The 21,314-nt window shown below is 38.2% G+C and overlaps 1 protein-coding gene across 16 annotated transcripts in view; it reads left to right on the top strand.

Annotated features, from left to right (window-relative positions):
* Positions 1-21,314, top strand: part of myo18ab (myosin XVIIIAb) — a 125,806-nt gene that overhangs the window by 68,555 nt on the left and 35,937 nt on the right. For all 16 annotated transcript variants that reach the window (XM_037974021.1, XM_017432182.3, XM_037974017.1 and 13 more), the window contains 13 exons: positions 1,679-1,744; positions 4,816-4,944; positions 6,337-6,480; positions 6,736-6,825; positions 7,052-7,171; positions 8,321-8,432; positions 10,916-11,043; positions 12,535-12,689; positions 13,625-13,748; positions 15,421-15,528; positions 15,616-15,708; positions 16,152-16,262; positions 17,290-17,394. In XM_037974021.1, coding sequence (XP_037829949.1) covers positions 1,679-1,744; positions 4,816-4,944; positions 6,337-6,480; positions 6,736-6,825; positions 7,052-7,171; positions 8,321-8,432; positions 10,916-11,043; positions 12,535-12,689; positions 13,625-13,748; positions 15,421-15,528; positions 15,616-15,708; positions 16,152-16,262; positions 17,290-17,394 — 1,485 coding nt within the window. The remainder of the gene's footprint in view (positions 1-1,678; positions 1,745-4,815; positions 4,945-6,336; positions 6,481-6,735; positions 6,826-7,051; positions 7,172-8,320; positions 8,433-10,915; positions 11,044-12,534; positions 12,690-13,624; positions 13,749-15,420; positions 15,529-15,615; positions 15,709-16,151; positions 16,263-17,289; positions 17,395-21,314) is intronic.

Raw genomic sequence — 21,314 nt, 5'->3', positions numbered from 1 at the left:
CAGATACAAATGTGTTAAGTGTTTGTGGTGGTAAATGTAGGAGATATAAACAACAAGCTACTGCTAATTATTGTTTATCTGAATGAATTAATCAGACAAGTCTCACTGTGCTCATCTCCACCTGGCAGAGAAGATACTGCTGAGCTCAGTAAAGATGGACCAGACACAGAGAACTGTTTGGACCCTGGTCTCTGTGGACTTTCATCCAGGAAGCATGGATGAAAGGAAACCACCTGAGAAACAAAAAAGCACATGAATTGGGAGGAAAAAGTGGTATTTAGAAAATTATTTTGTTAACGATATATCCAATTTTTCCGTTTCTGACAGCTTGGTTCTGTAGGTTCTTTCTAGAAAATATGCAGCCACTTGGTCTGAGGGTGTTGTTGGTCTTTAAGTTCACCAGGATTTTGTGTTTGGTGAAAATTATTTTATTTCGGAGCTGCTCACTACAGTTTTAAAACTTGGAACTCATCATTCTTCAGTTTAAAGCTTCACCAACCTTCAGCTCAGTGGTGTCCAAACCTTTTGACATGTGACCAAAATCATCAAATTGAAAGTCCTTTTATGCTATATATATATATAAAAAACAACAGTGTTGAGTTCTCTGCCCTTGCCCATAAATGTCCTGGTGGACGTAGCAGTCCCAAGCGACTGTAACATTTGGAAGAAAGAGCATGAGAACCTGGAGAAGTACAGAGGTAATACAGAAGTTGTGGAAAGTCAAGGCCTCAGTGGCGCCAGTGGTCATTGGAGCACTCGGTGCTGTGATAGATCCCAGGAACAACCTCAGAGATCTCTGTCCAGAAGTCCTATGAACCGCTGAAGAGAACCCTCAAGCTCCCAGGCCTCTGGTAGAGGACCCGAGTTTGAAGTGAAACTAGAACCACCAATGTGGAAAAAAAATCAGAGCAAGCTGAAAGCTCTTTGAGAATTACCTTGTTGTAGCTAAAATCCTGTTTTCTGCCAGACTTTTATCTTTGGTATTTTTCATGAATTCAGCTAAAGAATTGGGAGCAAATCATGTGTCTGTGACAGACTGCAGGCAACACGGAGCCAACGTAAACATCGTTGTCTGTAATGTGTTGACACAACTCTGGTTCATTTTTTTTAATTTAGGAGCCTTTTTCTTTTTATTTGACGCCAGATATCAGGGTTAAAAACATTCTTCTGAAAAATCCAAGAAGTTTTAAAAAAAATTAAACAACTGGACTTCTATTCTGTAGTTGAGGCCATTTCACTTTCCATCTGGAAAGTTTTCTCAGTTCAAAACTGGAGAGCACTGGAGTTTGAAACAAGACTTTATATAGGAGTGGTTTTAATGTTGCTGTGGGCTACATCTGAAAAACAAGTATTTCTGTGATTTCCTGTACAAGACTGAAGGACACCGGAAACTCTGTCAGGTTCTGAGGCTGCTTGTTCTTGTCCAAGGAGACATGTTTGCAGTTATCACAAGTTGAAGAACCACAGTTGAGCTCCTGGTAACAGATCTTCCAGGCCGAGATATTTCTCTGTCTGACATGTTTGATGCTCTCAGATCCCCTGAGACACTTCGGCTCAGGTGTGTGTTTGTGATAGCAGGTGCTGGTCAGTGTTTGCTTTAATGGACTGAAGCAAGCATCTTTTGGACCGTCAGATCCTGTATATCTGTGTATTAACGGTTTGTTCTGCTGGCTTTCAGGCAGTGGAGGAGCTGCTGGAGTCCCTGGAGCTGGAGAAGAGCAACTACCACATGGGGCTAAGCAGGGTGAGCACACTCTTGCACAGGCTTATGCACATTCCCTATTTTACTTATAAGAAATATGTTTTTATAAACCTTTGCTGCACAAACAGAACATGTGTGATGAATTTCTACATTTTCTGTTAAACTCCACTCAGTTTACATGGCAGCATGTGTTCAGAGATGTTGGAGAGCAGCTTTTTTTTAATAAACATCCACAACAAATTTAACTTTAATCTAATTGTGTAACAACAGTTTGCAAGTTTAACCTTTTTTATAACATATGAACTGTATTATTTATTAGTGTTTAGCAGTAAGAACATTTTAGACAAAAAAAGATCACGAACAGTTAAAATGTCCAATTAGAAACCCTGGAGTTGGTGACTCTCCTATGTGAAGCTCATTGGTTGATAAAGGTAGAGAGATGTTTTATCAGTCTTTAGACAAGATTAGTTTGTTTGTTTGAAATAGCTCTAAAACAACATACTAGTTTTAGACACATCATGTCATCCTGAAGCAGCATCAACCAAATATTTAAATCTAAATCTGTAAACATGCAACAAAATAAGACTAAGGATATGAATACAAAATCCTTTTTTTAGTACCCATTTTAGATTTTGTTTTTTTTGTTTAAAGCACTTTGAGTTGCCTCCTGATATGAAATTTGCTATACATTTGCCTTATAATATATTTGCCTTACATTTAATGCAAATCTTTCAGACTGTGCAGAATACCACACAGCAATAATTGTCTTTTATACATATTTTGTTCCCCAACAACACATAATTCTTTTTCATTAGGCTTTGGGTTGTGGACTGTGCATGTTGACCAGGCTGCCAAATGATCCAGCTGTCTTTGCCAAACTGTCTCTGTGGTTCACTGCCAGATTTTTTTTATGGCTCTGAGCCTCCTTTCATTAAACTGCTCCCACACTGACAAATATCTCTCTGAGGAGCACAGCAGATCTGTCTCCTCCCAGACTACAGTCACATTTCTACCCACAGCACCTTCATTCACTGTAATAATGTTCATCAGTTTCATCTGTGTTGTAGATAGAGTGTGTTTGTGGAGAGTGTGTTTGTTTCAGCTGTTTCCTACACAGAGTGTATTCCAGATGGTAGCTAAATGAACAGAAAGATTCAGACAGGAGCACAGGACATCTGCACCAGCAGCATTAAATCTAAGAGCCGAAACAGAGTTTTCCGGGGCAGGGGAAAATTTACCCTGTTGATTTATGATAGTGAATGAACACCATACCAGTTCAGCACCCAAAAGGACCAGTGGTCTGATTTGGATATACTCTAGTTCAGCGGTCACCAGCCTTTTTAGCTCCAAGGACCTGGTTCATTATCAGACAATATTTTCACGGACCGGCCTTTAAAGGTGTGGCGGATAACTACAAGCCTGTTTCTCAGTAACGAGACGGTCCCATCTAGGGCTTCCAGAGACATTTGGTTTTTAGTCATTTTGCTAGCTTGTGGATTTCTTTTTAGCATTAACGTATCACATGACCTAGATAAGCGTTTTGACACGCATCAAGAGGGAGTCATAGACAGATGTAGTGGAGAGAATCCGGTCAGTTTTCAAAATAAATGTCATTCAGACTCCGAAAATAAAAAAAAAAACGGAAATAATGTAAATTATTTATTCTTTCTGTGCCGCCCGGCACCAAATGATCCATGAACCGGTACCGGTCCACGGCCCCGGACCTCTGCTCTAGTTCTCATGCAGACCAGTGATGGGTCAGTAAATGATTGAATGTACAAAGAGCAGGAACATCAAAGAATAAGCAACAGAGGGGGAATAAGTGGTGGCGTCATGAGTAGAGCAACAGTGTTACCAGTGTAACAAATGGGAACTACATGGATTAATTAATAGTTGCTTATTAACAGGATACCAAAACACAAGAGTAATGGAAGAAATAGTCTTGGAAAATGTATTTACTCTTTATTACGACTCAAACGAACAAAAAGGAATTAGTTCTACTGAAAGAGAGTTCATACGTTGTATATATTACACCTTAATAATAACAAGAGTTCAAATTTTTTTATAATATATACATTTATTTACACTCAACAAAAATAAAATTAAACAGAAATAAGAAAAGTAACACAATTTTGAGATATGATAATGAATCATCAATGGGTATAAAACTCAAGACTTATAAAATTGATGGGAACAATTATAAAGGTTGAAACAACTGCAATATTTGCAATTATGGTAGATTATTTGAACATAAGCAGTGATGTAATAATTGTAACGTAGTCTTTGGTTGGAACTAAAAGGTTTTGGAATAGATTATATATGCATGAGTTTTTATAAATTGGGCTGAGTATGTTTTAGTCACTTTGGGATTTTTTTAGACTTAAAGAGAGGAATTAATTTACAATCAATGCAAACATTTGTTCAGATGAGAAGATACAGAAAGAAAGAAGGATAATTTAACAACTGTAATGATCAGCTCAACAAACCAGATTTTTCCTTTAACACTTATTTAATTTTAAACATTTTATCAACAACGAACAAACACCCCTCACACCGGCACATACCCATGACAAGCTAATAAAAGACAAACAGGAAAGAAAGAGAAAAAATGACTAGTAGAAAAAGTAAAAGACACATTTTGTGTAAGTAGATATACATGTCAAAACACATCACTTTGGTGCTTAGTTCAGAATGATCTGATATAAGTGCAAGAGAGGGATTACAGGTTATTTCAAATGATTTAGCCTTATAAGACAAAGTCAGCTGGATTTATTTTCTTCTTCCTCCGCTTAAAATAAAATTAAGGGCCTCTCTAATCCAGCTTGCATATGTAGAGGGAGCTGCAGATTTTCAATTTAGCACTGTTACCTCCTGGCCAGCAAAGTTGTAAAAGCTATTAAGTCTTTTTTTAGCACAAGAAAGTGAAGGAAGCCACACCTTAAACAAGGCAGATAAAACATTAGGAGCAATATACTCTCCGGTTATATTAAATAACGTAAGAAAAAACTTTCAGACCAGAACTTCTTCATGGGCTTGAGTTTAGGTTGCATTGTGCTCTAACAGCAACAATAAAAAAACAAAACAAAGAAAAACCTCTCTGTCTGCTCCTGCAGGTCTTCTTCAGAGCGGGGACTTTGTCCAGGTTGGAAGAGCAGCGGGATGTCCAGACCAGGAGGAATATCTCTCTGTTCCAGTCTGCCTGCAGAGGATATCTGGCCAGACAAGCTTTCAAGAAGAGGAAGGTATAAGTACTGCACACAGAAAGATATATGGATATAAAGATTTACATCTACACTACTTTGTCTACATTTCTTTATTTTCCTAAAATAACAGTGCCTTTTACATTTAGTGATTGTTATAAATATTTAGCTTTTTTTTTTTTTAGTCAACAGCTAACATTATGTGAACACCCCCCCACCCTGGCACTTACCCCTGTAAGAATAGTGTAAAGCAAGCGAAACACAAAGGAAACCAATGAATGTAGTAGACAATAAATTACAAAATAACTGTCATAATAGAGCAAGTAAATGAGAAAATAGAAGAACAAAAAAACAAAAAAAGCATTACTTACAGACCTTTAACATAAGATGGAAAGAAAATACAGATTATTTCAAATGAAACAGCCTAATTGGCCAAAGTCAGCCTGAATTGTTTTTTTCCCCCAGTTTAAGAAAATAAAGGACTTCTCTAATCCAACTTGTATATGTAGGTGGAGCTGCAGAGTTCCAGTTTAACAGCATTAATCTCCTAGCCTGGAGAGTTGTGAATACAATTAAGTCCTTTTTATCAAGAGATCAAGCTAAGGAGACGCCTGCATGAATGAAAAATATATAGAAGCGATCACCCTCTCTCACTGAGGTGAAAGGTTGCAGAAACCCTTCAAAATCAGAGGCGTTAAGAAGAGTGGGAAATTTGAGGGTTCAGCAATGAACAGCTTAAAGGTATCCGTAAAAATGTTCTTAAATAGAATCAACAGACAAATCTCTCCACATTGTTTTACCTAACCTATCTCATATAGAGAAAGTGTTATTCAGTAATGGTGGAGGAAAACCCTGCAAGTGGTGCTCCAATAGTGCGTGTTTGCAGCCATAAATGGCATCTAAATTGAAAAAAATAGATTTTAAGACAAATGACCACTATCACATTCCTAGTGTAACTAGAAGTAGAAGAGTGAAAAGGTGAGTCTAGTAAGAATTTCAATGCTACTAGATGAGCAAAATCTTCTTCTGTAACCACCCATGATGGGGGGAGTTTATTCTCCTCATACTGAACTTAATAATGTGGTTCTGTGCCAAATTATTGCTCACCACCCAATCTCTAACAACAAAGACCTGACAGGTTTTTAGGTGGTGTTGATAGACTGGGCTGGTGAGCACCGACTGTCTTAGATTAGGTTATTAGCCTACTTGTTTCTGTGTACCTCTGATTCACAGCTACATATATTTGACTTGATTGATCTCCCAACCTTTCTCTGTGACAACAAATAATCTGACTTTATTTTTCTGTGTACTTCACCACCTGTCAGATTCATCTTAGGGGTTATAAACATAGAGTTAAAAATATGTTTCTATGGACAAGTACCTTTTACATCTGACATACGGCAAACATTTTCTGTTTGGATTTGTGTTGGACAGATCCAGGATCTGGCTATCCGCTGCATCCAGAAGAACATAAAGAAGAATCGTGGAGTAAAAGACTGGCCATGGTGGAAGCTCTTTACCACCGTCAGACCTTTGATTGAGGTGCAGCTCACCGAGGAACAGATCCGCGGCAAGGATGTGAGTTTACACACAAGATTCACACAGTGAGGATGTTTCACCTTTTTATATATATATATATATATATATATATATATATATATATATATATAAGATAATATTATATTAATATTAAGAGAGCTGGATTTGTGGTTTAAGCTTCTCTACATTTGATAACAGTTATTTTAACTACATTGTAAACAGAGCCATTTTTGGACCTGCATAATATGAACTCTAAGACATCAGGCAGAATCGCGTGTGTGTGTTTGCTGTCAGGAGGAGATCCAGCAGCTGAAACAGAAACTGGAGAAGGTGGAGAAGGAGAGGAACGAGCTGAGGCTCAACAGCGACCGCCTCGAGAGCAGGGTAAACTCACAAACTTACTGTATCTTTGTTGAAACTTAAACTTGTTTTTTTTTTTAAATCTTGCAAAAAATGACCATTTCATAAAAAATTCAATTGGGAAAAGTACAGCATGTTTAACTAAAAATCTTATAAAAAAATAGATAAATAGAAATAGATAAAGCTAGAGATCCCAAAGAGTAAATTCTCTAAAGAATGTGTGTGTGTGCGTGTGTGTGTGTGTGGTCAGATCACAGAGCTGTCGTCAGAGCTGACTGATGAGAGGAACACCGGGGAGTCGGCCTCCCAGCTGCTGGAGGCTGAGACTGCAGAGAGACTTCGTTTGGAGAAAGACTTGAAGGAGCTGCAGGTAAAATACACAGAACACAACAATCCTCCCCCGGGTTCACAGACTGGGGTTTAGCTTTTGTTGAGCTGCGGAGACATCTCTGCAGCAGGTTTCTGTGTTTACTGTTTCATGTTTTAGAAAAATGAAAGAATTAATCTGAAATTGCAGGTAGGACATGTAGAATGACTGAGAATCCTGAGTGGTTGAATATACAGTATGTGATGTTTTTAACCATTTCTGGGATGAGTTCAGTATGACCATATTCTACCAGTCATAAAAATGATTGTTGTAGGGATTTTTTTTCTTTGGGTGGTGGGGGAATCAACATGACTTGGTTTTTAAGATAAACTGAGCATCAATTTATAATTTACAATGCTAACATTAATATACAATCTCAGGCAAAGAGCCCTGAGAAGTAGTACTAGAAAATGTTGTGGGTTTGATTTACTAATTCAGATAATTGGTTAGCTTTTGGAACCATACATCCAGAGAGCTCTGAATAGCATTAAATATTTGTTGCAGTTAAGAAGGGCTTTATTTGGTGTAAGTAAAAAGAAGTTGTTTCTTCATCAAAACTTTTAATTTTTCAGTAATTTTCTGTAAAGATCGTTAATATTTAGAATAAAGTAATGTGTTCCCAGAGCGGTTCCCTGAGGCTCATCAGTGAATACACTGATGAGTTTAGAAGCTGGATCTTCTGCTTGCATGGAGGGAGTTCTGTCCGACAGACTGGATTCAAACTAATCATTAGTTCTGAAAGTCTGAATAAAAGACCTTTAGGATGATAAATAACCAAACTGAGGATATCTCAACAACCTACTCATCTGTTTAACTCCCAACTGACCTCCAAGTTATCTCACTTTCTTTTTTACTTGTAGTGTCAAAATGTTTATTTGAACTTGATCTGAATTTATTTGCTTTGGTGGAATTTTGTTACTTGTTACACCATTTTTATTCAGAGGCCAAAGGTCAATCTTGTCATTTCCCGACAAAGCAGTAAGAGCCCTCCACCATCAGAAGTAGTTTAGGCTTCCGTGTTTGAGAAGTAAAATGAGTCTGTGTGATTATTTCTTTTTAAAGAGTCCCATCAGTTCTTTATGGACTCTGTTTTCGCTCTGAAGACTATGTTCCAGTTGTCATAGAAACCACTTGTTCTCCCTTTTTAATCAGAGTAAGTTTGACAGCATGAAGAAACAGACGGAGTCCATGGAGATGGAGGTGATGGAGGCTCGACTCATCAGGGCATCTGAGCTGAATGGAGAGATGGATGATGACGACACAGGTGAGACTCACTCCTACATTCAAATCTGCTGTGAGGAGGTGATACTTTTTTCAGAACAACACTAACTAGTTCTCAATCTGTTCAGAAACTCGTCTCATATTGCTTGAAGCTGAAAAGAGTTGTAATTGTCACGAGTCAGCTGATGCTTCGGTACTCCCACACAGCTGATCTGATATCTTCTCAGGGCTGAGTGGGTGTGCACAGATCAGACCTGACTGACAGCTTGTGATGTGCCTTATACTCTGCTGAGTAAACATTTAATCTGTGAAATAAAATAGTGTGGCTACACTCTGCTGTTCACAACTGCCTATATTCTACTGTTTACAGATAAAAGAGTTCATCTGTCTATCAGCCCAGGTGGTCCAAATAGTAAAGACATGTTAGCAGCTGGGATGGCCTTTAATAAAGACACTCTACTACACATAGGAGCTGCAGATCTCAGTGGGAAACAGGAGATTTTTTTAGGAAACAAACTCAGATCTGTAAAGTTAAATAACAGAGATTATAGGTTCAATCAGTAAACCAAACAGAAACTAATTTAATGGTCCAGTTCCAGATGACCTGCAGGAACTTACCAGCTTTATTTGTCACATAAAAGCTTTTTAGAACATGAAAACAGTTTTAATTTTCTTTTTACTGAAATATTTCTGTTTATCAATTACTATTAAGAAACTTAAATGCATCAACAATGATGACTAACTGTTATTGAAAATAATAATCCAAATAATACATATTTTGATTGGTTGTTTGTCTCCTTGTAGCGTTTCTTTGCTCTGGCACAGCAAAGAGTTGGTGCTGAGTTAGCACCAGTTTTTCAGTTCTCGAGCAGCTTTACACTGGTGGAAACAGAAAGAGCTGGTGCTCAGCAAGCTCTGGCTCCAAGTTAGCACTGGCTCCCTTTTGGTACGACAACCCCCGTTGTGGTGGTCGATAGACTACAGAATAAAGCAGTGGTGATAGATGTAGCAGTCCCACACGACTGTAACAGCAGGAAGAAGGAGCACAAAAAGCTAGAGAAATAACAAGAGCTTAAAGAGGAAATAGAGAAGCTGTGGAGAGTCAAAGCTTCAGTGGTTCCAGTGGTCATTGGAGCACTCAGGGCTGTGAGCCCCAAACTGGATGCGTGGCTCCAACAGATCCCAGGAACAACCTCATAGATCTCTGTCCAGAAGAGTGCAGTCCTAGGAACAGCTGAGATACTGAAGAGAACCATGAAGCTTCCAGGCCTCTGGTTAAGGACCTGAGCTTGAAGTGGAATGCGGAAAAAGGGTTGGGCAAGCTGGGTGTTTTTTTTTTTTTTTAAATATACTGTACACACACACACTCATGTTATGTCTCTCTATCTTTGCAGGGACTTTCCATTGACTTCCATTTATTTCTACACCCTAACTACAGCCTAACCCTGACCCTTACCCTAACCTTAACCATTACCAGTACATAGCTAACCCTAAACCAAACCTAAACTCAATTCACACCTTAGTCCTAAACCTAACCCCTAACCCAAAAACATCATTTCTCCTCATGGGGACCAGGTTTTGGTCCCCACGAGGAGCAGTCGATCCTCACAAGGTAGTATATGTTAGGAAAATTGTCCCCACAATGTATCAAATACATGGCCATACACACACACACACACACACACAAACCTGTTAAATGCCAGGTTTATGTGATTCAAAAAAATGAAACCATGATAAATTATTTCAAAACGTTTCCCACATTTACTGTGACATCCTGTACAACTCAACTGGAACAAAGAAAAATCTCTCACATGGAAAATATAAAAATAAAAAGATGCAATAAGCTGGTTGTATTAGTTTGCACACCTTGAAAGTAATTAATTTGTTGAATCACCACCAGGTTTAACTCCAGGTTTCAGTCTTCTTGTTTACACACCTGACATCAATAAAGAGGCTCTGATCAACCTGACGTTTCTTCAGTTCCATCCTACAGTAAAAATCACAGAAAGCTCACAAAGCATCTAAAGGATCTCATTGTTAAAAGGAATCAGTTAGGAGAAGGTTACAGAATATTTCCCAGCATTAGATATCCCGTGGAACATAGTGACATTACTAAGAACTGGACGTTCCTCCGCAGATGATGAAAAGATGAGACAGAAACTGGTCAGGAAGGCTGCAGAGGGGCCTGGACATTATGAACTTATCTCAGCTGGGAGTATGATGAGGATGATGTGCAGATTAAATTAGGGTTGTGAATTACATTGAAGATGAACTATATGACTGAAGTGTTATTTTTGAATGCACTAAATCTGTAATGTCAGCAGTAATTATTGAGGAAATGTTGGGTGTATATAAATGTGTATTTATTCAGGCCTTTAGTTTTCTTTGTGCACATTTTCTACATAAAGGCTAAGACCGTTCACTGCACAGAAACGTTTGAATTCTTGGCTTTAAAACTGTTTTGTGTTGTGTAGAGAGTATTGTGAAGGTATAATGATCTGAAGCAGAGTTGTGTTTATGGAGCAGGAGGCGAGTGGAGGCTGAAGTATGAACGAGCCATCAGAGAGATCGAGTTCACCAAGAAGAGACTGCAGCAGGAGTTTGATGACAAACTGGAGGTGGAACAGCAGAACAAACGGCAGCTGGAGAGACGGGTGAGAGGACATGCACTGACCTCGACACAACATGTGCACCTTTTATCAACCCAAACATTCATAATTAAAGGTCTAGCATTACTAAGAGGAATGCATATCGCATAACGCCTTTCATGCCAGAGTTTGAAATCACCATATGCTGAGAAGGGATGGAGTTGTAGCTGTTTTGATTAAACCCTGTAAATTATCTTATGCATGATCTCATGCCATATTGTGAGATTTCACAAGATGCATTAACACTCAGAGAATACCAAGGGAATAAAAACCAACCACTACCAAGCAAGATTTAGCTCAGGATTTGTAAAACTGATGAGGTATAGCAATTTTTGTGGTGGCTAATGTCAATTATCTGTGGCAGTCATCTTACATTGGGTTGATTCCAAAAGTTAATCAGTTGTAAATGTTCCTTTATTGATTGCTTTCTGAAAGTTCACAATCTATCTAGTATTTCATGACATTTTTGGATAACTGAGTTGACTCCAGTTATTAATGGCAAGTTTTAAAACACTGTGGTAGTAGCTGAGAGTCATCCCAGTGATATATTCTGAGCGCTAACTCACATCAAGAGATCTCACTATATTGAATGAGTTCAAGCATAAGGTCTTTTACAAGGTTTATTCAAAGTTGCTGTAACTCGATCCCTCTCGGCATACAACAATTTCAGCTGAATACTCTGCTAGGCCTTTAATTTTATAATCATACAGATTTACTGGTTAAATTTTGAACAAGTTGTCACTGCAAATCTTCACATTTCTGCAGGCTCATTGTATGAACCTTCAGTTGTGTCAGCATGATTCTGAAAGTGACTTTTCCCTGACTTCTACCATGACGATGTCCTTTTGGTTTTAGTTATAGATCTGCATAGCATGATTGAAATATATGCTGGATTTAGGCTGGTGTAGATTCTCAGTCATCCAGGCCATGGTAAATTCAAAAAAGGTTAAAAAACAAAAAAACAACTGGACTTCTATTCTGTAGCTGAAGACATTTCGCTTCTCATTCGAGGAGCTTTCTCAATTCAGAAATAGAGAGTGTGGAGTTGAGCTTTTAAAGCTGAGATGTGATGTAAGCTGGATTGCGTGCAAATTGTTCTCGTTCTCACTCTCCTAACAATAGAGGCTCTTTAGGGTCCTTGTTTGTTGTCAGTGAGTCAGACAAACAAGGACCCTAACGAGCCTCTATTGTTAGGAGTGTAAGAACAATTTGCAAGCAATCCAGCTTACATCACATCTCAGCTTTAAAAGCTCAACTCCACACTCTCTATTTCTGAACTGAGAAAGCTCCTCGGATGAGAAGCGAAACGTCTTCAGCTACAGAATAGAAGTCCAGTTGTTTTTTTTGAATATGCTGGATTCTTGCTCTAATCTGTAACTGAATGCTGTTTCCTCATAATCCTACTGATGTTGACAGAAAACTCTTCTAGGTTTGTTGATAGGGTACTATCAGATCAGTGGGCAGTGATTAGAAGTGCTTGTGTGTGTCTTGGTGCAGATCAGCGACCTGCAGGCAGATAACGAAGAGTCCCAGAGGAACATTCAGCAGCTGAAGAAGAAAACCCAACGACTGACGTCTGAATTACAGGATACCAAACTTCACCTGGAGGGCCAACAGAGCCGCAACCATGACCTGGAAAAGAAGCAGAGGAAGTCAGTACACACACACACACAGAGCCATGTTTTCCTGTTCAGACGTACAGCACACATGGGACAGGTTAGAACAGTTCAAAGTCCTGTGGTGTTGCTGTAGGTACATTAGTAAATGTAATAACTTGAGAAGGTGCATCTTTCTGCTAAAGTGCAGTGTGAATGCTGAGTTCTGAAGAACTTTGTTGAAATTTGCTGAAGAATCAATTTTTAACATAACTGTTTAGGTTAAAACAAACAGAACAAAGTAAAACCAACAAGACTAGCTAAATGCTAAAATTAGCAAAACCTTAGCTAAATTGAGGAATACTGTAGGTGAAAGGTAAAATTAACAGATAAAAGATAAAGATAAAAGAAGTAGAACAGTGGCAAAAAGTTGCAAAACAAAAGCTAAAAGCAGCAGAGTAATAGCTAAAAGTAGAGGAATTGTAGCTAAACTTGATGGAATAGTAGCAAAAAGTAGCAAAATGAGTTAAAAGTGGCAGAATAACAGATAAAAGCTAAAAGAGAAAACTAGAGCAAGCACGCTGAAAGAGATTTAAAAAAAACAGAATGTTTTTAAAGAAATTGAAGAGATCTCAAAGTGGGAAAATATTTGTAAATAAAGTTAAATAATTTTGAAAAGTATAAAAGTTACAAAAACCAAAAGTCATCACACCCATCTGAATGTTTTGGTATAACAATAATTAAAATAGCACAAAGTATGCAGTAGTTAAGCATGGAAAAACAAACAAACACGTGAATGCTAACTCAGCATTGCCACAATTTAAACTCATTCTCAGCATTTTCCCTGACCTTAAAACAGAAATAACGTGGGTGGTCTCCTTTGTGCTCATCAGCACTGAAAAGATTTGCCGTTTGTATCTGACTGAAGCCTGCCAGGTGTGATGTGAGCAGCGTCAGGGCGCTGTAATCCTACTAACTGTGGATGTTTGTAGGTTTGACGGTGAGCTGAGTGGAGCTCAGGACGAGGTGCAGAGGGAGAGGAGTCTGAGGGAGAAACTGGCTCGAGAGAAGGACATGCTGAGTGCAGAGGTCTTCAGCGTCCGCCAGCAGCTGGAGGTAATGTGGTAACCACATTGGAGAGGATTTTAAAAATATATATTTTATTTCATTATGCAAACCACATCAGTTAGAATTGGCTCTTTTTTTGTGGTGTCTGTTTGATTGCAGACATTTATTTTTCCAGAGTGCGTATCAAAAAAATAGATTCTCTTTTTGCTGATGTCTTAATTTGGATATTGTAACCAGCTTTAGTGTGAGGGGGGTTTTAATCTCAAACTCTTTGTATAAGAAAACATAAATGTTGTTTTAACATCTTAGCATACACTGACATATACAGTTCGACCATGATGGTTAAAAACTCAGACAGCTTCCAGCTGTAGATTCTTAGTAATCTAGGACATAGCAAATACAAAAGCTTCAAAAAAAAAAAAAGATAAAACAACTGGACTTCTACTCTGTGGCTGAAGATGTGTGAAGTTCCACACTTTAATTTGCATGACATTGGTATCAATAATACCAAGATTTGGATCGATCCGCATACACTTACTTCAATGACGTGAAAATTGAATGAAATGTGACGTGACTGTTCAGACTGAGGTTGCTTTGAAAAACATTGTATATATATTTAATTTAGTACAACATATGAAAGTGACCTAGGTCAGATTAAAAAAAAATCTGTTTTTTCACATTCAGACGGTCATAAAAAAAAATCAGATATGGATCACATATGGGCAAAAAATTTGGGTCACTTTTTTCTGCAGTGTGAACAAAGCCTTAGATTACATTTCAGATTGTGTAGATATTTTATAGACATGCACGTGTAGATTTGCTCATGGATTTTTGTATATATTTATTATTCCTCACTTCATAACAACTCAGTGTCTTACTGCAGTGAGGCATCTTCCCTTTTATTATATATATATATATATATATATATATATATATGTATATACCGTGTTTTCCTGACTACAAGGTGCACCTGAATATTTGCCGCACAAGCTAAAATTAGGGGAAAATCCTGTTTTGTTCATACATTAGCCGCACCGGACTAAAAGCCGCAGGTGTTTTAATGTTTAATTACCATATGTAGGAGAATATGCACAAAGGGAATTGTCAGAAAAGAGATGGCTGTTTAGGAACATATCCCTTTTATTATCATTTATCACATGCCCTTCCGCCCTTCCGCCAGGCAAAGTAGTGCTGTACAACAGCGGAACAAACCAAAACAAATCCTCTTACGATATCACAAAAATCATGAAAAATCCGCACCGGACAATAAGCCGCAGGGTTCAAAGCTTGTGCAAAAAGTAGCGGCTAATAGTACGGAAATTACGGGGTGTATATATATATGTATATATATATATATATATATATATATCCGATTGGACGTATTGGTCATGACTGTGATCACACAATTTGAGATGGCTCTGTAAATTTTAAGCTTATCCGAAGAGGTGCTTTGCTCAAAACTTAAAAACACCTGTTGCCAATAAATGAACTAGAAGTGAAGTCCTGCAGTGTGAAAGCCCTGTTTCTCATTTAACCTGTTAAAGAATAGACAAAATTCCTGGTGACAACATGTGTTTACTTTAAAAATCTTTATTTTTTGGGTCAGCTTGAGCACAGTGAGTCAGGGACTTGGACATTGGATTGCTTAACATTCTTCTTGTTGCCTTTCAGTTCCCTACTGTTCCTTACTATGTTCTCACTGGAACTGTTTGTGTTGTAGGACAAAGACATCGAACTGTGTGCTGTTAACCTGAAGCTTGAGCAGCTTGAAGCAGAACTGCAGGATCTCAACTCCCAGGAATCCAAGGACGAGGCATCGCTGGCTAAGGTCTGTCATTCTGTCTTTCATTGAACTTTCCTGCTTTTTCAGATGAATAGCCTCTTGTTTGATATGTCTGCACTTGTGTGGATTCAGATGAAGAAGCAGCTTCGTGATATGGAAGCCAAGGTCAAGGACCAGGAGGAGGAACTGGATGAGCAGGCTGGCACCATCCAGATGTTGGAGCAGGTAATAACACTGTTCCTAATGAAACTGTTCTTTCTTATTTAATAACAGGTGACGGAAGATGTCTGAAAGACTGGTCAACTGAGAAATATGAGTTAACACACATTTACTGAGTCCTTCATTTATTCTATTATGTGTCTATGGGAGCCCACTGCATTTTTAAGATGCTCCAGAATACCTCACCAAGACCCTGCAAATACCACGCATGTTCTGGATTAATTTTTTACATTATAGAAAGGTTATTATCCAGTGAGAAGGGGGTCTTAGTCCATGGTTGTTGTTCCACTGTAAACAGATATCACTGTTGTAGTATCAGAGTATTACAGCTGGGATTGTGTTATATATTTGTGCTTATCTACAGATAGAAAATTGTCAGTTTTAGGTTGAAAATCAGCACAATGTTTTAAGGTGATCAGAGTGCAAAATGTTTGATGTGTGTGTTTCAGGCTAAGCTGCGTCTGGAGATGGAGATGGAACGCCTGCGTCAGAGCCATTCAAAGGAGATTGAGAGCAAAGACGATGAGGTGGAGGAGATCAGACAGTCCTGCAGTAAGAAGGTCAGGTGGATCACTGCACCTCTCCTGTTCCTATTTATTACACCTTTTGGTCATTAAATGCTTCACTTAGAACTAATGTTTAGACATTGTTGCAACTCAAACGTGTTTTTGTGTTACACAAAGACATTTCCACAGTGATTAGATGACCTGTGCAGTGGTCAATCAGCACATGACCAGAATAGGAGTAATGACAAGCGGAGAGGTCTTTTTCATGCAGGAAATATTTTTTTTTGGCAGAAGGAGGTGTCACCTTAAATGAGGGAACAGAACAATAATGGTTGAAGTGTTCAAATGACACTTTCACAGTCAGATCTGAGTAGTGGGCTGATATGCTGCTTGAAAGTGTTCAGACTGCTACAGACACATAAAAATTAGTTTGTACCCTTCCACAATAATCAAAACTTCATAACTGATGTGACTGGAGCTAAAAAGTTCCAGTTTTGTATCACCAGTCCCAGAAACTTTGGGTCTTGTCAGCATGCATTTTGGTGAATTTCAGTCTGGGTTTTTATGGTTTCTGCTAATAGTGGAGCCCTGATGTTGACTGATTAAGAACTCTTATCTGTCCCTAAATCAAAGCTGAAAATTAAAGGGGACAGAGCCTTTGTGCTTGGCGCCCTGACAGTTCCTGAAGGAGTGCATATCACCCGCCACCTTTTATGCAGGAGCTTTAAATTAGGATCATCTCATCTTGAGAAGTGTCACGGTTTTAGCTGTTTTAGTCAAAATTTGAAAATAACATTGTTCACAATCTCATGTGATATTGTGATATCTCACGAGATCTTTTAGTTTGGAGTATGTGTTGTGAATGACTTTTAGCTACTACCGCACCCAATTTTGGCTCAATACCTGTAAAATAGGCTGAGATAGGGACATTGCTGTGTAGGCTAAGGTTGATTAGCTGTGACTTGTGCTGTAGATGTACATCCAAGGAGTTTCACTGAAATCCCTCCAATGGTTTATGAGCTATTTTGCTAACAGACAAACATCAAACTGACTGATTTTTGTGTGTATGTGTTTTGTGCAGCTGAAGCAGATGGAAGTCCAGCTTGAAGAAGACTACGATGAGAAGCAGAAGGTGCTGAAAGAGAAGCGAGAGTTGGAGTCAAAGCTCCTGTCAGCACAGACTCAGGTGAGGACATAAAAACCCTGAGAGCTCACAAACACCAATCTGCATCAGAAGGTCCAATTCAAACTCTGTAGAAACGACAATTTTGTTTCATCTGCTTAATCTTGACTTTTGAACGCATGCATTTTTTTTCTTCCCAGCTTCTGAAGTCATTGTTATTTGCTTATTGGAAAGGACCAGATAGCTTGTAATATCTGGTCATCTTTTGGTCAATATCTTCTGTCAGTTTTTGTTCTGAAACAGTGGTTTCTTTTTTTCTCTTGACTTAATCAAAGAGCTCTAACATCTGGAGGTCTTAATAATTATCTTTCTCAACAATGACACAATAAGACCTAAATTTCTTTTAAAGCTGCTCAGTCTGGTCTATCTGCAGTGAACAGTGTTGTGGCTCTTTACTTCACTCGTTTCCAGCTCTGTGCTTCAGCGTGAAAGACTTCTCTGTATCGCAGGGCGTCTGTTTCAGGATCATGCTCTGACATGTAGTGACTGTAGTTAATACTACACTAAATATGTTCAGCAGCTTGGAGCTGCTTGTTGAGGAAAATCACCCCAGAATTAAACAAATTTAAAAAAGTGGTTTGATATAAATAAATCATCATTAAATTTGGACAAAACTAAGTTTATTTTGTTTGGAAATCGTAAAGGGAATAATGATTTAAAAGTACGAATAGAGGGCGCATATGTAGACAGAGTTAATGAAATTAAGTTTCTGGGTGTGATGATTGACCATAAGATCTGCTGGAAACCTCACTTTCAATATGTTCAAGCTAAAGTATTGAGAAGTATCTCAGTCCGTAGTAAAGCTAGATATTTATTGAATATTAAAGGATTACATAATGTATGTTGCTCACTTATCTTGCCATATTTGAATTATTGTGTGGAAGTTTGGGGAAACACCTACAAATCCTCACTCCGACCATTGTGCACACTCCAGAAAACAGCCATCAGATTGGTTCATAGGGCAAGTTTCCAGGACCACACTAATGAGTTTTTTATAAACTCCTGTTGATTAAAACTACCAGATCTGGTAGAATTTTATACAGCTCAGTTAAAAATAAACAACTACCAGATAATATACAGAAACTCTTCACTGATAGAAATGGGGGTTATGATTACAGGGGAAACCTTAACTTCAGAACCAGGAGTGTTCGAACAACCATGAAAAGAATGTGCACTTTAATCTGTGGTGTATGGCTCTGGAATAAACTCAGCCAAGAACTGAAGCAATGTCCAACCGTGAGTGTGTTCAAGAAAAGGCTCAGATTGATGATCTGGGGTGAACCTGAATGGGTGTCTCTAACGTTGTAAATAGGATGATTGTATGATTGATATGATTGTATATTCTGTGTGGGTGTATGTACATGGATAAGTCAGGTTGTATTGGGGAGGTGGTTGGATCTCCTTTGCTTTTCCTGGTCCCTCTGTGTTGTCGTCTGGTTTCCGTGGTTGTTTGGGTTTGGATTCCCTCAGTGGTCCGCAATTGGTGCCCCTTGGTGGCGGGGCGGGGACCCCAAATGATATTGCTTTTGCGCTGTCATTTTGAGGTGCTGGGTGGGGGCAGGTGAGGGACACTAGACTTGGGTGGTTTTGGTGTCGGAGGGCAGCATGGTGGGACTGGGGGGTGCATTGTGTATGTGTGTGTGAATGTGTATATGAGTATTAGTGTATAGTTGGAAGTGTATGTCTCTGGATGTGAATTTAAAAATTTACCATTAGAAAAACATTAGATTCCTTTCTGCATTATTTCATATGTGTATACATGTTTGTTTGTTATTTTCTTTTTCTTTTTCTTCCTCTCATTAACTCATAAGACTTAGGAAACTGGATGAATGTTAAGTGTAACTACGGAGTATTGGAGAAGGGGTAGGATTAAATAAGTTTTACTTCTTCCTATCCCTTTTCAGACATGGTAAATGGGATTTATGTGTGTGCATGTATATGGGTAAGTACATAGATAGGTGTATGCACACTGGGTATGTACTTATTTTACAGATGTGTTATTTTGGGTGCTTTCAATCAAAAAAGATGCATTTACTGAAATTTATTTTACAAGGGGTTCTATATGTTCAAATGTGTGTATGTACGTGTGTATATGTGTAGATGTTTGGATGTATGTATGTATGGATGGATGGACAGATGGATGGATGGATAATGGATGGATGATGGATGGATGGATGGATGATGAATGTATGTATGTATGTATGTATGGATGGATGGACGGATACAGAGATACACACATTCATATTAGTGTTAATGTTGATATGCTCTGTACAATGGTTTTGACATGTCTGGAATGAATCAGCTTAATGTAATAAGAATCTTGTGCATTAGTGATTAGAAGGGTTTCAGTGAGCAAGTGACAGAGAAAATTGCACTCAAATTGTGTAATAGTTATTGCACAGAAAAACAGTAGCATTGCACTTGTAAGCATTTGAAATGAAACAGGCTCTGCTTTCATTCAGTGTAGAATATACTACAATTTTTTTCACCCTTTAATAAGCTCTGCCTTTTTCCTTGTTGGAAGAACTCCCTTTTTCAGACAACCATAGCCTTTTCAACAAAGTCGTTGTGGACAAAGTGTCAGCCACAAACAGAAATGAACAACAGAACATTTTGAATTATTCCTTTTCTTCTCATTTTTTTTGCCTGGATTTACATCTTAGTCCTGTTCTAACTGAAAGCAAGTGGAAATAAAGATGAATGTTTTAGTTTAGAACACAAACACTGTGATACAAAGAAAAGCATGATTTCTTTTATTGTGACTTTTCAGCAGTTCAAATATCCCAGAGCTGTAATCTGCATAAGTTTCACTAGTTGTTGTTTGGGGAACTATAGGGAGGAGTTTGGCTATGCTCAAAGAAAAAAAAAAAAAACAAAGAAAAAAATAAAATAAAAATTTAAACTGAATGAGCATATTTTTTTTTCTTTCTTTCAAGATGAACGGTTGTGTTCTGATTTATTATATCTGATCTTGGTCTTTATTTTTTTGTTTAAGGATGATTCAGATTTTTTTTTTTACCCCAACTGAGTTTGATTCAAGCAAATTGGAGGGAATCAAACTACCTTTCTCTAGTATTTTTCCCATTACAGGTATATCTCAGTAAGTTACGCTATCATCAAAATTAGTTTATTTCAGTAATTCAGTTAAAAAAGGGAAACTCATATTATATGGATTCATATAACACAGAGTGATATATTTAAAGTGTTTTTTTCTGTTAATTTTGATGATTATGGGTTAAAGATGATGAAAACCCAAAAATAAGTTCCTCAGAAAATTAGACTTTTACATCAGACCAAAAGATTGACAAGGTGTGGACTGCAGCTGGAGTCAGAACCACTACCCACACACAGATCAATAGAGAGATTTTGGGGACGGAGAGAAGAAAAAAGTATCTGCCTTCGCCGAGAGCAGGGAACAAAAAAAAGCCACGCAGCTCTTTTCTCCGCAGCCGACAACAGAATATTTTCCTTTTCCAGTAGACATTGTTCAGCAATAAAACCAGCACAACTAACATGATGGTCTTCTTGTGATGAAGTGGGTGGAGCTCCACTTGGGTTGCTAGGTGAGGAGCTGGGCTCAGCTTGGGGTTGCTAGGTAACAAGAATTGTGATGCAGTAATCCTGAGGTTTTTGAAACTGGTTGTTTTGCAGACACCAGAAAACATTTAGTTATTGTCAAAAAATGGCTCGGTGGATTTGTTTTGCGCTTGGACTATTTTTAGAAGCAGTAGATACACAAATGGAAGTACAAAAACATGCTAAAAGTGAATTTTACATAAAAGGTCCCCTTTAATGGCCATAGTATCCCAGGGCCTGATTGGCAACAAAGTGGTCTAATGTAAACCACACTGAGAATCTTTGGGGTTTAGTCAAGAAGAAGATGAAACATGAGACCCAACTATGTAAACAAGCTGAAGGCAACT

The sequence above is a fragment of the Kryptolebias marmoratus genome, linkage group LG2, assembly GCF_001649575.2.
Source record: "Kryptolebias marmoratus isolate JLee-2015 linkage group LG2, ASM164957v2, whole genome shotgun sequence".
Taxonomy (NCBI): domain Eukaryota; kingdom Metazoa; phylum Chordata; class Actinopteri; order Cyprinodontiformes; family Rivulidae; genus Kryptolebias; species Kryptolebias marmoratus.
Note: the sequence above shows the minus strand (reverse complement) of the source record. Positions and strands in the feature narration are given on the sequence as shown.